The sequence below is a fragment of the Oxyura jamaicensis genome, chromosome 2 (genome assembly GCF_011077185.1).
Source record: "Oxyura jamaicensis isolate SHBP4307 breed ruddy duck chromosome 2, BPBGC_Ojam_1.0, whole genome shotgun sequence".
NCBI classification, from domain to species: domain Eukaryota; kingdom Metazoa; phylum Chordata; class Aves; order Anseriformes; family Anatidae; genus Oxyura; species Oxyura jamaicensis.
In genome coordinates, this window is record NC_048894.1 from 44,799,796 (window position 1) to 44,815,506 (window position 15,711).

The 15,711-nt window shown below is 34.5% G+C and overlaps 1 protein-coding gene across 4 annotated transcripts in view; it reads left to right on the forward strand.

Moving 5' to 3' along the window:
* Positions 1 to 15,711, forward strand: part of ATP2C1 (ATPase secretory pathway Ca2+ transporting 1) — a 50,511-nt gene that overhangs the window by 17,024 nt on the left and 17,776 nt on the right. For all 4 annotated transcript variants that reach the window (XM_035317033.1, XM_035317031.1, XM_035317035.1 and 1 more), the window contains 11 exons: positions 310 to 426; positions 1,753 to 1,842; positions 4,622 to 4,657; positions 5,568 to 5,629; positions 6,022 to 6,130; positions 9,222 to 9,377; positions 10,050 to 10,118; positions 11,893 to 11,968; positions 12,462 to 12,528; positions 13,666 to 13,790; positions 15,066 to 15,163. In XM_035317033.1, the coding sequence (XP_035172924.1) occupies positions 310 to 426; positions 1,753 to 1,842; positions 4,622 to 4,657; positions 5,568 to 5,629; positions 6,022 to 6,130; positions 9,222 to 9,377; positions 10,050 to 10,118; positions 11,893 to 11,968; positions 12,462 to 12,528; positions 13,666 to 13,790; positions 15,066 to 15,163 (1,005 nt within the window). The remainder of the gene's footprint in view (positions 1 to 309; positions 427 to 1,752; positions 1,843 to 4,621; positions 4,658 to 5,567; positions 5,630 to 6,021; positions 6,131 to 9,221; positions 9,378 to 10,049; positions 10,119 to 11,892; positions 11,969 to 12,461; positions 12,529 to 13,665; positions 13,791 to 15,065; positions 15,164 to 15,711) is intronic.

Consider the following 15,711-nt stretch of genomic DNA (forward strand, 5'->3'; position numbering starts at 1 on the left):
AATTCTCAACAGTCTGAACTGTTTGGCTTGCTAAAGAGTTTTCTGCAGGGAAGATTAGCAATCAGAGATGTGAAACAGCATCTGCTTCTGCAACTCTGTTATTTTTTTTTTTTGTTGAATCTGTTAACTACTGCCAAATTTTATTTTAAAACAGTTAGCTTTTATTGTTGTACAAACACCAGTACCAAGCTTGTATTTCTGATGGCCAAATTTTTCTAATCTAAGACTCTGTATTTTGGTGTTGGAATTTATTTTGATGCCTTATCTTAAGTGTAATCTCTGACTGTTACTCTTTGTATATTTCAATAGGCTAATCTTCAGAATGGCTTAAAAAACTGTGAAGTGTGTCACAGACGGGCATTCCATGGTTGGAATGAATTTGATATTAGTGAAGATGAACCACTGTGGAAAAAATACATTTCCCAGGTTAAGACTTGTCTTTTCTGATTTAAGGTTTTAATACTTTGTCAGTAATTTTGCTGTCTTAGCTTTCGTGTACATGAAAGTACTCTGATAAAAGTGGGTAAGCTGAAGTAGAGTGAGAAGTTCTTCTGTAATTTCTATTTAACTTACCTATTGAAAAAGCTTTCATTTAGGTACGTTGGTGTTTAGGTTATATGGTTTGTTTGTGAATGTGTTCATAACTAGCAGAAGGCTACCATCTGTAACTATCTTAAGGGCTGGGGAGGTAGCATAAACTTCCTTATAAGCAAAGACTTGGGCATGAATCACACTCAAGTCAGACAAATGCTTATGATTGATAAATATTTAAATGGAATATGAAGTGTCAATGATTTGATGGGCAAAAGAAATTCAAGAAAGCAAAAATAGTGCATTTGAAGTGAGGGTGGGCATGGGGTCAGCCTTGAATCTGACGGTAAGCAGAATTGGCAAAAGTCACGTGTGGATTTATTCCTGTTAACTTGATCTACTGTAAATATGAGCCCATGCAGCATGTCAGAATGGTGTGGAAATGCCACTGCTTTGCCACTCTTTTGCTTCCCTCCCTTCTCTGTGGCAAAGACACTTAAAGGAATTTTTCACACAGAACACTTTTCTAATGAATTTGTTAAACATTTTGGTTAGTATTTCCTGCATCCTGTCTAAGCAGCAGTACAGTTAAGTTCTAAAGTAAACTCTGAAGTAATGGACGGTTAATCCTAGAGAAACTGTTTTACTTGGAAGTGGCTGCAAAGATAATTCCATTCTCTGCTGATAGTAGGAGTGGGAACATCATTACATACTAGCTGTCCTCTGGCATTAATACTTCATTTTCCCATCCATCTATAGTGTCAGTTAGATGCATCAGAAGACTTATAAAGCATATTATCCAAGCCTGTTTTAGGTAGAATTTATTAAGATATGGATTTGCTTTGAATGCGCTCATCATATGTGCTCTTAGAGTGTCCTTCACTTTTATTGTAAGATTCGCTTTTTTTGTAAGATTTCTCAAAAAGGTGACAGCAACTTTGTCATATAGAAGAACGATCCTTTTTTCTATCTTGAAAATGTGAATCAGGAAATATAAGACGTGGTTTCCTGCTGTTATGTATTGAATATGGTCCATTCAAGGCCTTTGATACTAGAAAGAATAATTCAAGTAAATTCTGAACCATACCGAGTCGAATTCTCTTTGTGCTGGCAGATTGCAAAAAAATTAAATATGTTTTAAATATGGATGTTCTTAGGGGGGTAGGCAAAAAAGTCATTCTGTATAGAGTATTGCTGAATTACTGTTCTGTTTCATTTCAGTTTAAAAATCCCCTTATTATGCTTCTCCTGGCATCTGCGGTCATCAGTGTTTTAATGCATCAGTTTGATGATGCTGTCAGTATCACCGTGGTAAGGAACTAAAATTTTATCTTCTGAGACACTACTTCAGAATGGATGACCACATTTACTTTCAACATTACATCAATACTAACATGGGATGGTATCATTTGATTGTAATTAATGAAGTTCATTTATATGCTATCATTAAATCTGCTGTTAAGTTTGTGAGGGGATGAGGGGATTTTGTTTTTCTTGACTGATAGTAGTACATATCAAAATATCAGCTAATATTTACCAGGCTACATCTTACATCTGTGCTGTTTCATTGTGTCTAGGAGTTTGTTCTGAGGAACAATATTTGGTGTCTTCTATCTAATGTTTTAATCTCAAATTATGCTTTAATTTCAAATTGAAACCAACAGAGACCTTCTCTTAATATACTTGAAAGATGTAATCTTTTAAAACATGGAAAAGATAGCTAACCTGAACTCTCTAGAAACAGCAGAAAGAAGACAGAAGCTGAAATAAGGAATTTTCTTAGAAGTTTGCAGTTAAATAGGGTCTAATGAGCAACTGTAGTACTGCTAAGCATTTGTCAGGGCAAATGACACTGAGGAGAAATTTGTATTCCCTTTGACCTTTTTGGGGTGAAAAGTAGAAATTGGGATTTCTGTATGATCAGAGGTAGTTTCTAGCTGTTTGTTTGTTTGTTTGTTTTTGGTCATAGCTAACCTCCACACTCCATATTGTGAGGAATTGTGTTTCTGTAATGAATTCAACATAAACAGAGGTTTGTTCCTGACCCATCTTTTTCTGCAGACACAGTAGAACGCACATGGTTCTTCTAAGAAACAATATGCAATTTGAATTTGAGTGTAGTGTTAGTTGTGCTCATAGGAGTATAGTCTGTTGGGCTCATAAGTTGGATGTAGGAAAATTACTATATCATTAAATGTATTTAACAGTTGTGGCCCAAAGTCAGATTATTTTTGCCCTTCGGTAGTGCCCTTAAATCTATTTCCCTGTACCCTTCAGCAAGGCTGTGAGAACAGAGCAGTTAGTGTAAGGGAGCAGTCATTTCTGTAGTCTGTGATCCAGCCTGGGAAGGAATCTTAACAGCCTCATGAACATTAGTAGAGGTATCTTGAAATAGAGAGGAAAAAGTGCAGTTCAGTTAAAGTTCATTAGTTGTTTATTTCATTTAACTTACAGCTAACCTACCGTTTAATCTTGTAGTTATCAAGGCTTATATTTTCACTGAGTAAATATGTTTTGCTTCTTTTTCAGATGATAGTGCAACTTGTTCTGTGTCTGTATATTTGTGCTGAGAGCCTTAGCAACAAAACTAATTTGCTGCTAAATATCTATGACATACGTTTCTTTTGATAGCAATGCTGGCTTGAGCAGCTTTTGCCAAGTTTTTTAGTTCAGAGGATAAAAAATGTACTGTAGAGCTGCGTGATGACTTGGACTGGGAACTGGCTCAGATTTTAAAACAAAACAACAAAACACCCTACCTTTTCACAGTTGGAAGATACTGGTTTCTTGATTCAAACCATTGCACGTAGATGCAAAGTGAGACACTGACATGAGACTAGGATATCAAAGCTGTGACAGGTAGCCTGAAAAGAAGGTCATACTGCCTGCAAAGGAAGCATGTATGTAACTCTGGAAGCAGCATTCCATGGAAAGAGGGAGAAATGCATATAATTATTTACTAGGACTCAGTCACTGAGGCTAATGTTAGTGTCACAAACAAGGCAGACTTGCTGGATTTATGTTTGATTTAGTTAACGGTTCTGCAAGAGTTTTCCTCTTACAAAATGGTCATAGCTTATTTTTTAGTAATTACAAGGTGCACTTTAAAGGCTTAATGGCTGTTGCACTTCTGAGGTACAATTGTATTTTAAAGATAAAGCTATGTAAGAAGTGTAACAACTCAATTTGAGTTACAAATTTAATTAGTGTAGCAAAACTCAAGACCATATTGAGGGGGAAGATGATACTTTAAACAAATTTCACCTTTGTCTCATTCTCTAATAGATCTCATTCATTTAGTCATTTTCACATTCCATGCTTATAAGCCCGGTCATGTTTGTGTTGAAGGGTTGTGAATGGAATTGTGTGTGATATGGGGAAAGGCTTATTATTGAGGCCTACTCTTGAATTATTCCTAATGGGCAATTTTTTTTGCCTTTTTGTTTGGGATCTTGGCTGTCTGGGGTATAGTCAGTGTATTGTCTTACTCCATGGGAGTCTTGGGCAAAATTCCCAAGTTTCCTCCGCTTGTCTTCCTTACTAAGATATTTTATGGCTCCAGACCCGTTCCTCAACTTTCTACTTTGTCTTTAGTCTTCAGTTTATACTTAGTCTTTGTTTTCTGGTTATTTGAATAAAACAAAATCTAATGCTTTGTAACAGTTATTGTGGCAGTGAACACCGTTCATACTTCATTCAGACGTTTTTTTTGTCTATTTCTATTACGGATATCTCTCCATTGCTGTCTCTTGCTCACCTTTTATAAGAACTTACAATCACTTGACGTTTTACTTCAAAGTCATTGTCTAGTTATCAATCTTATGTTTAGCAGTATTACCTTACTGAAGTTCTTGGATGACACTAAAACAGATATAAAGAGACAGTGCCATTGTTTTTTTTTTTTTTTTTTTTTTTTTTTGTCTTTAGTAGGCCTGAGGAAAAACTGGTCATTTTGAGCATGAGAAAGTCTGTTTCCAAACCATATTGTTAATGTGTAGTAACAACTATGGTTGAGAAAAAGCAAATATGATCACTTACTTTCATGGCCATTTGGAATTCTTTTATCTTATCTGCTTTTGTTTTCTTGCAGGCAATACTCATCGTTGTTACAGTTGCCTTTGTTCAGGTAAGACATCTGTTGTCCAAACAAGATTATTGCTTTTATGTATGCTCTTCTATTTAATAAGTAGTTGTCCTGATACGTTGTGCAGCTGCACAATGCTTGATTAAAGAGCTCTGTGCTTTCATCCAAGTCTTTTCCCTTTTGTGAAGTGCATGATTTTTCTTGCTTTAACTACATTGACATTTATGCATCTACATGGGTAATATACTCAGCAATAAAAGAGTACTTGTAAAGAAGCATTTAGATTAAACAGTGTTGAGGTACTTTAAAATATTTAATTTCATAGAAAACAGATTTTGAACATAAAGCTCTGGCTGCAGTGATGTACAGAAATTTTACCCCCCAAAAAAAGTATATCTTAAATAACGGAAGTCATAAAAACTTTATTATCATTCTTTGAATAACCAGCTTTATTCAGTGTCTGCTTAAACCAAAATTGCTTCCTGTTTGTGCTTTTAATCTTTGTTAATCTTGAAATTTATTATAAATTCTAAGTTAGAGATGAGTTGTATTACCATACTTCTCCAGGGGCTAAGAGTGTGAACACTTTTTTTGGTACAAACTTAATAAACTGTAGAACACAATCCCTCTGTTTAGAAGCATTACTGTAAGTATTACAAAGCATTGAAGGTATTAAAAGAAAATGCGAAAGATCTATGCCAGTTTTTCAGTAATAATTCAAGTAGGCAAGTTCTTAAATCTGTAAAACTTCGAGTGTTTGGACTGTATTTGCTTTTTAAAGTATATCTAATAAGAAACTGTTGGAGGGTATATCTTAACTGATTCTTTGGAATATTATCTTATAACAACTTTACTAATGGAACACATCCACATCTGCTGAAATCTATCTTGTTATTAAGCTTTGCCCATTTTAAAAACATTCCCTTCTTTAATTGTTTTATTGTCTCTGCAGGAGTACAGATCAGAAAAATCTCTTGAAGAGCTTAGTAAACTTGTGCCTCCAGAATGCCACTGGTATGGAATTGTATGTCTTCTCTCTCCTAAATTAAGTCATGTTAAGTTTAATGTGAAATGAGTAGAAGAAAAAGGTTTTGCTGAACTTAATAGCTTTATAGCAAGCGTTACGCTGATATAGAAAACTTATTTTGACTCATTTTAAATATTGTTGTATTGGCATAAAATATTGCTCCACGTTGTTGCCCCTTAAACACTTCAAATGATATTACTGATGTGTAATTTCTAGAGAAATAAACAGCAAAACTGTAATTGTATTTTTCTGAAATCAGTAGCACTGCAACACATAGAAACCAGTAGCACTGTAACAAATAGTCAAAACTTTGCTTTTCTAAGAGAAAATGACAGAGAATAAATTCTTATGTACCCTGACACTGTCTTTACACCTACAGTGTACGAGAAGGTAGAGTGGAACATACACTTGCAAGAGATTTAGTCCCAGGTGATACAGTCTGCTTGTCAGTTGGAGACAGAGTCCCAGCTGATCTACGATTATTTGAGGTAAATACCTAGTATTATTTGAATATTTAATAGCATTTCTTTTTGTGGGACGGAGGGGAAGAGAAGATAGCCACTGAATACTGAACTGCAGTAAGTGTTACTGTTTGGAACTTGCAACTGTTTTGATAGAAACTTTGTAATAATTAAACTCCTAAATGTAATCGTGCATTCTTAATATATGTGGGTTTTGTATGTAGGAAATGAAAAGAGAAGGATTTTTTCCAATTTTATGTATGCAGTCTGTTCTTGAAAACTTCAGTTGAATACTTCTGAATGTTAAGTCAAATGGCTGTTTTCAGTCTGAATTGTGAGATGTGTTAGCAGCTGATTTTGTGTCTATACTTGCATTAATTTTAGGGTGTAATTGCAGTGTTCTCTGAACACTGTGCTAATTTTAGTGCTAGTTTTATAGAGAAAACCAATACCAGCTAGTGTCTAAGAAAAATTTGTGGTGTTCTTGGGAAGTTTGTCCGCATCATCTGTTAGCGGATCATCTGTTAGCCCTTGCAATATAGTCAGTACTTAATATTTTGCTGAGTAATTTTTGTTAGTGACTTCAAACACTTTCTTTTTCCCTCAACAATTGTGTAGTATCTACAGTAGTGTAGAAGTGCTGTTGCAGCAGCATTTACAATCTCATTCATAAGCTCATAGCATACCATGTTAGCAGCATTCTTGGACCTCTAACAATGGAAAGCAGAAGGGGAATTAAAAGTTTCTAATCTGCTTGTCTACACGACCTCAAAATTTGCACCATCTTCATCTCCACTATTCTTGCAGATATTTGAAAATAAGAGCATGTCATCATAAGCAGTTGCCTCACTCTGGCATTGGAAATCTCTACCATGCAGTGGGGGTTGTTACATATATGCATGTGTGTATGGTGCACCTATCTTACCTTATCTTGCCTGGAAGAATGTGCTTGCCTTCCGGAAACTTCAAGTCCAATCTTCTGTGAAAAGGCTAGCTATGATCACCAGAAAACTGATGTGTTTAATTTATTCTCCTGTATAAAGAGTGTCTTTTACATCAGAGATATATTGAAATACCTGCTTTCTTTGATTATAAGTCCGTAATCAGAGACAGTATGAAATTGTGACAGTATGAAAAGGTGGAATTCATATTTCTTGTGTTTAGGACTTAAGGCCAAAGCAGGCAATTCTTAAAAGCTGCTAGGCCTAACCTCATGCTTTCATGTTAGAGAAAGTGGAGGGAGAAGCAAATGTACTATCTGTGCAGGAATGCCTATTGCTATGATACTGTGAAGGTTTGTGTCTGAGATAATCTTTTGTGATCCCCCAGGAAAGATGGTCTTTTCAGATAAAGAACTAGATTTCTTAAGCATGTTCTAATTGATACTGTCTTAGAAACTTGTAGAAATGCTAATTAAGTGCTGTTTACTTTCTGAAGTCTTCTATCTCTATATATTGTTTTTATATATATATGTATATGAGAATAAATTTCTTTGCTGGACTTGCGGGGCAATCTTGTTTTTCAAAACATTTTATAAAGACCTTTTCTGGCCGAAGTTTTGTGCAGGTTAATGAGTCCTCTGTCAAGTTTTCTGGTAATACTCTTTAAATCCAGAATACTACATTAAGAACTAACATGCCTGTAGCAACTTGAGTTTTGAACAAAATTCGCTTCAGTAGTGATGACAAGTGTTTCAGAGCTCATGGATGAATCTGAACGTCCTGTTTCAGCTTGGAGTCTGAAGAATATGTTACAAATAAAAAAAAATGCTATAGAACTTTCTGGAGCTAATCATTCCTTATGGCTTTGCTTGAAACATTCATTGCGGTTTTTGATAAGTGCCCCTTTTCCTTTATTGATACAGCATCTGTCTTTTAAAAATGGGTACTGTCCTGGTACGTTTGAGAGAACAGCAGGAATTAGAGGAATTTAATCAGAAAGCACTTTAGTAAGGGTACTATTCTCTTCTGAACATTGACTAAATTTAGTTTTGATTTAGTATGCCTTTGTTCGTTTTGTTGTCCAGCTAGAACTGGAGCGCAAGTGTTACTGGAGTAACATGTCACTTAAGAAAATAAACCAAAAATACCCTTGAACCTCAGAATGATGTGCTATAGTGTGGTGGTACCAAATGTAATGTGACTGATGCTTGCAAGTGATATCTTTTCAAAGAGTTTTGGTAATTTTGTTTTATTAAGCGTCCTTTAACGCTGCTTTTCTCAAGGAAGTTATATTGAAATTTAGTGATACAATCACAAGTAATGACTTTATAATTTTTAATAATGCGAAATTATTTTACTTGGATTGTGTCAGTAGAATTTTATGGTTCAAGCTTTGACTTTGTTCAAGATCCACTGAACTCAATAGAAGATGTTAGAAGTGATGTCAGTTGGGGAAAGACGTTTACATTTCTGTTTTTATTATATATTTTTGTTTTATATTGTATTTATAGAAAACAATCTCTTCAAGTATTATAGAAGAATATAAATATATTTTCTTCAAATATTTATAGAAAACAATTTCTTCATCTGTAGACAGCTGAGTAGCTGTAATGCTAATTCAATTTTCCCTTTTTCTTCTCCTACCACCTGCACTTATTGCCAACAAAACACAAAAGCAAAACCTAAAAAAAATGTTTCTTCCAAACTACCTTGCCTGTTGCTTGAATGGTGTTTTCCCTAGAGACACTTTGTGGACAAAAACCCACTGTATGTGTTTTGTTATGCGTTCTTAATGAACATGATAGGAGGCAATGGACAGAGAAAGAATTGAAAGGATAGTATGTATATACATTTACAGTCCCAGTTAATTATATTATTTGGTAATAGAGTGCATCACAGTTACAACCTCTTGACTTGTTTTATAGAGGAGAAAGTCATGAACATAAAATTAAGAGTAAACTTTGACTTTGCAAAGCAAGTGTATTGCTGCAGTGTTCTGTAGGAATGCTTGCTACTGTGCTGGTTCTGAAAATATGGTCAATACTGATATATGGTTTCTTGTCATATAAATAAATTAGACATATTTTTCATGGTCAGAGTTGGGAAACTTATTACAATTTCAACTACTTATGAAAGATTATTGCTTTTTACCTACTCTATATATTTTGTTTTCAAAGGCTGTGGACCTTTCTATTGATGAATCCAGTCTCACAGGTGAGACAGCTCCTTGCTCTAAATCTATAACTCCTCAGCCAGCAGCAACCAATGGAGACCTTACTTCAAGGAGCAATATTGCTTTCATGGGAACGTTGGTCAGATGTGGAAAAGCAAAGGTAAATTATTATTGATAGAAAACAATATATTCCATATTTTAACTATTTGAATTAAACCAGTTCTTATTTTTAAGGTTCACTTACCTGTTGATAACTGTTTTTTAATGACTACGTATATTTTAATTTTTCTTAAATAGTAGAAATGGAATAGAAATAGAAATGTTTACTGGAAATAAGGATGAGGATGACTTTACTGTGATACAATGCAAAGCTGTTCTCATTGGTGCTTTTTCAGACACGGGGAAAAAAAATCCATGGTCAGGAGTCCTCAAATTTGTAGGGAGCAGATGATGTGAAACCCTTCTATCTAGGATTTGGTATTTGTGAACTTGCAGAACTACATTCATATCTTAGAGTTTGAGAACCTGAAAATGAAATTACAGATATGTTTGGTGCTAGCTGGATGTTGTGCTATTTGAGTTCTGTTACTGGTAGTTGCTGTACTTCAGCAGTACAGAACAGCAGTTTGTTTCATGGGGGCGATTTTTTTTAAACAAAAATACATCGTATTTCCCTGAGTAGTTAAATTAATAAGGCTAACAAAATTGTAGCAGTTTAAATGGCATTTGCCCATTGACTACTTAAGTCAAAAGCTGTCAAGAACAATCATGTACATTTAATTTAAAACTTCAGATCTGAAATGACTGCTTTTTGGTCTTTTTTTTCTTTTAGGGCATAGTTATTGGAACAGGAGAAAACTCTGAATTTGGGGAGGTTTTTAAAATGATGCAAGCAGAAGAGGTAAGAATGAATATTTAGAAACAACAGCATATATTTTGTAAATGTGTATGTCATTCATTGAAACTGTATTTTTGGAGTTTATTCCATAGGAACTCTGTTAGATTTAATTACATTGGTTTTAATAGTATTCTTTTCTCTAGTGAAACAAACATTATCTCTTGAACATGAAAGTAGTAATTGGGTTCAGTGTAACAAATTATCCATAGCTGACCTAAAAATGTTTTTGGAAAATAATTTTCTGAAGCTTTCAAAGGATGTAACAAATCTTGCTGCAGTTTGTGGAAGTGTATTTTTTCAAGTGGAACTATGTGCAAAAGGTATTTGTTATGACAGATTTGTGTGCTGCATGCACAGGACTATATTTTCCCTTGAGGATCAGTGTATTTTCAGGTTATGAACTTGTCTCCTACTGCTTCATGATCTCTAGCTTATCCTTTCAAGGTTACAGAGCTCCCTTAGTATACTAAACTCCTGTAGTAACTTTCTTTATTGCAGTGCTCTGATCCACATGGAAAGTCAGACTCTTGGAGTACTTTGTGTTTCAACAGCCTTCTAACTTCTTCCCTGGCTCTCTGACCAACATAAGGTCATAAGGTGACAGTCTATTTTCAGCTGTCAGGGCATGATCAGGCCTAGTATAGGCAGCACGTTTTTTTTTCCAAATTACATTTCTGAAATCTGCCAGAACAGAACAACTTAAGGGCATTAGGTGAGGCATCCAATGTGTCAGCTGGGAGTGTATCACTGACCTCATGTTGTTAGCTGCAGTGCCTTACTAGATCTTTCAAGGAAATGCTGCGGTTCTGTCACCCAGAATGTAATCTACTTTATTACACATGTGAGGAAAATGATTATGGTATGTAGTTTATATTGGAGCAATTGCATTTATTAAGAAGAAAGAACTGGCAATAAAAAGCACGCACATTTTACACAAACATTCTGAAATATCAGAGTGTTGGGGGGGTTATGTTTATGATGCTTATGGCAGTAGTCTTATTTTAAAAGTAAACTTTGAAGGTAAGGGTGAATCAAACTCAGTATCAGAATTCCCACACAGTGTACACTTTTTTTCGTACCTTGTAGAACAAAGATTTTACACTGATGCAGTTTCCTTTTTTTGCCATACTTTCCATACTGTAGTTCTACCATATGTTAATATAAAAATCTATGTTCCTAATTTTTATCATCTCTTTATTTAACTTTTTTCTTGGTGTTCCCCGTTTTTTTTTTTTTTTTTTTTTTTTACACTAAATGTTTCTATAGCTTCCCTCTTTGGCTAACTTGTATTTTCTGCCTCTTGTTAGCAAATTCTTCCTGAAATATAATTGGCCTCCCAGGGCTTTAATGCTTCTGCCTTGAAAAGTCAGTTTTGTTCTTGTTATCAAGAACATTTTCTGTCTAGAAGAAATGCAGTTGATTTTAGCCCATGTTTTCTTCTTTTTTTTTTTTTTTTGAAAATCCTTGATATGACCTTTTGTATTAGATTTTGCTGTAGACATCACAAAACTCCCAAAGGATATTTCTAAAAAAAAAAAAAAAAGTTCATTTCATTGAAGTGTTCTTTGAACTTCTTGACTTTTACATGAGAATTGAACAAAGTAGTCTGTGTTTTCACAAAGTAAACACATGGAAACATACTGTATAATTACATCTTACATCTTAGTTGAGTTATTTTCAAAACAAGGCCTTGAAGCTTGCATACCTGAAGAAATAGGATACAGTTTATGCTTTTAATTTCTGCTTGTTAACTGTTGGGTGTTTACCATTCACCAAGGCTCCGAAGACACCTCTGCAGAAGAGCATGGATCTCTTAGGAAAACAGCTTTCCTTGTATTCCTTTGGTATCATAGGTAAGAGATTAATGCAAAACAACTACAAATTACTTTGTAACTGAAACCAACCCATGGGTTTGGGAAAACTGAGGGACTTGATCTCCTTTTAGATACTTTGGCTTCTGATTTTATTTACCACTGTTTAATGAGTTCGTGCAAGTAATAATCTGAAGATTACTAATGTGACATAACAACCCCCCCTTACAATGCAAGTTTACTTCTGCCCATTAATGGGCAGTTCTGACTTTTTTTGGCCTTCTAAATGCTTCCTTTCAAGTTGCAGCGTGTCTCGTATTCTGATTCAAGCTGTACATGAGTACCTTGCTGCTGTTATGATTGGGCAACTAGACTGGCAAAAACTTTGTTCACCTTTGCAATCATTCTTCAACAGTGGTAGAAATAATGGATTTTTACAGGCAGCATAATGATGAGCTTGGCTGAGTTCTTTTTAATGGTAGGCTACAGTACATGCTGGTTTTGTATTTATCATGACAACTTATTTTTTTAATAGGAGTTATTATGCTGGTTGGCTGGTTGCAAGGAAAACATATTCTTGATATGTTCACAATTGGTGTGAGGTAAGTTTTTTTTAAGTAGTGTAGATCATGCATCATAGGAAGTGTCTGAAAGCTCGTGAGGTATATTATAATGTACTTGTACGCAGTCTCTTCTTTTAAGTTTAGATAAGTAATACAAAGTAACAGATTTTTGTGCTAAAAAAACAAGTTCACATTCATTTTTAATGATACAGTATGTACTTCTCTCTCTCTTAAATTGTGTATTTGTATGGAGGTCTGTCTCTCAGATTGTGTATTTGTATGGAGGTTTCTGAGTGTTTTGGGAACATCTGTAAACAGACAATAAATAGAGTTGTACAATTTTAATTTCTGTTACTGAGTAAATAAAGAAAATGCGGTATTGTAAGTAGCATCAAATAAAACTGAATTACTTCTGTACTTCATTAGCTTGTTTTCCAGGACATTATGAAAATTTAATCCCAGGCTGTTGTCTGCTGAAAATAACATTGAGTTTTTATGGTCTAGCTCTCTACCCTCAGAAAAGTTGCTGAGGTGCTATTACATGGACAGTGAATCAGGCAGAGGTGTTTCTTTAAATAATAAAAAGGGTTTCTTTAAATAACAGGATCTATGGAGATTTACTTGGGCAGAGGGAGGTATGTGCAGGAACGCACCAGGAACCGCAACTTCAAGCATTGTACAACGAGTTACTGTGTTTTTACACTACCATCATTCAGTCTTAATATTTAACTGACATTGTGTCATTCCAATGCTTAGCATGCTGCCATAGCATGATCTAGAAGTGATAGCTGTGGATGACTGGTCACTTAAGAGTGCTGGCATATCCCAATTCTTTTTAGGGATGAGTATACTTAATCTTCACAACCTGGACTTCTTTGCACGGTCCTCACTAGTTTTGCATACTTGCTGTATGCAAAATAAATGTAAAATTGTTTTTTTCCAAACTTTTCTTCTTTTGTATGGGTAGAAATGTCTAAGCCATTGTATGTTGTTACTGTTTTCAGTGTGTGTCTTAAGTGGTATACAAATAGAATCAGATGGCATTTGGTTCCTTTCGCTTTTAACCTCTGTTAACAGATAAGTACAGAAGCAACATTCTCAGCTGTGAATGTGTTGTTACTATGTATTAATCTATGACATTCTAAGACAAGACTTATGTATTTATTTTTGTTTCAGTTTGGCTGTAGCTGCAATCCCTGAAGGACTCCCAATCGTGGTAACGGTGACACTGGCACTGGGTGTGATGAGAATGGTGAAGAAACGGGCTATTGTAAAAAAGCTCCCTATTGTTGAAACTTTAGGTATGGCAAGACTGACTTAGAGATAGTAGTTGGATATAAATCTTACGAAATCAATAAGAATTTCAATGGCTAATGATAAAATGAAGCAGGTGTTCTTATTTGCTCGCAGTGTGGTGGTATCTTTAAAACATTTTGAAACTGAATGTCTTTTACATGAGCAGTTAGAATTCAAGTCTGTGCTTTTGTATGCCCTATCAGCACTCGGTTTTTGAATTGCAGTAAGTAGTCTGTTGATTAATTACATGTCACACTAGTAATACAGAAACCTGCGTGTGTAATTAGATGTATGGAGTACTCTTCGTTCACAGTAGAACAGTGAAAATATGTCAGTAAAGTATTTTTAGCTAGCTCTAAGATGTTCTTGCTAAATAACAGATTTCTGAAACAGTTTTTAAATCAACTATTTTGGCATAAATTTGAGTGTTTTTGACAGTTGGAAATAAATCCAAGTTTGAATATTGGAAAAATCTTTATAATCATAATGTACCTTAAGGATGTTGTGCTGCTTATATTAAAACCTAAAATATTTAAAAGATATAAGCTTGAAAACATTCTGTATGTAGTTTCAGTCATGAAACGTGTAACTCGTAGTATGTGAAAAAGAAACAGAAATCGTAATTTAAGTAATTCTGCTGCAGTTGAATTTCTTCTTTGAAGACTAGGAACATTTTTTCTAATGCCTTTGGCAGTTTCATTAGTATTGCAAGCTTTTTTGTTGCTGTTTCAATTTCTGCTGTTGGGTCAAGGACTGTCAAAACAGTGTAACACTGTTTCAAAATACTTTTCCTGACTTAAAACAGCAAATATATATTTCTACATTTCTGTAATCCTTTTTAATCTCATTAAAAATTGTGGCTTTAGTATTAAGTCACACTTACAGATTGAGAAAAATGACTGCTGTAAAGCAGGCTCTTAACTTTCCTCCTCAATGGTAGTCGCAATTGAGACTTCAGGAGTATAGTTCGAGATGCATCAGAATAAAATTAAGGAGGTAGTGAATGGAACCACTTGGGACAACTTGTCACTTTGGGCTTTTAATTAGCTTTTTTAATTTATCAAACAAACTTGTGAAGAACTTTGCACAGCTATTCACAAACAGTTGAAAATTTCCTGTATTTACTATATCCCATCTTTTCTTTATTTATTTTTATTTATTTTTTTTCCCAAGCTGCAGGGTTTCTAGAAATTGGCATGTCTTGAATACTTTTGTTCTTGTTAACTACTCATTTTATTCTAGACAGGCCTTGTCTTACAAGTATTAATTGGTTATTTCAGGTTGTTGCAATGTAATTTGTTCAGATAAAACTGGAACTCTGACAAAGAATGAAATGACTGTTACTCATATTTTTACTTCAGATGGGCAACATGCTGAGGTATGTAGTTGAAGCTCTGTTAGACTTAAATTTTGCTTCTACTTCACTGTGTGTATCAGCTGAAATATTCTTGATTATACTTCATATAAAGCATTAATTAAGGAAGTGTAAAGTGGTTGCACCAAATCTCAGTTCCTCAATTTCTAGCTAATTCTGTTTTTCATCTAGTATTTCAGATTTTGAGCTGCATTATCCAAGCATTCTGTGGTTACAGAAGAATTTGCTTTATATAATATATAAAGTTCTGTAGGTCATAATGAAAGATGCTGAGATGCATTACAAAAATGAGACTTGGCATTTTTTTCAGTATGGAAAGCTGTTTTGTATGTATGTTTTTGTATGTAGTATGGGACTGTTTTGTTGTAGCATGTGCATAAGAACAAAATGTATATGTTAAGAACAGTTGAAATAGGAGGGATATCCAGTTTTTGGCTAAAAGATGATGTGTAGTATGAACCTTTCTTACCGAGTGCACTGTCATACTTGCTTTTTTCATAATGGTTGGAGTTTAAAGTAGAGGCAGGACATAAAGCTGTGGTTAAGGTTGG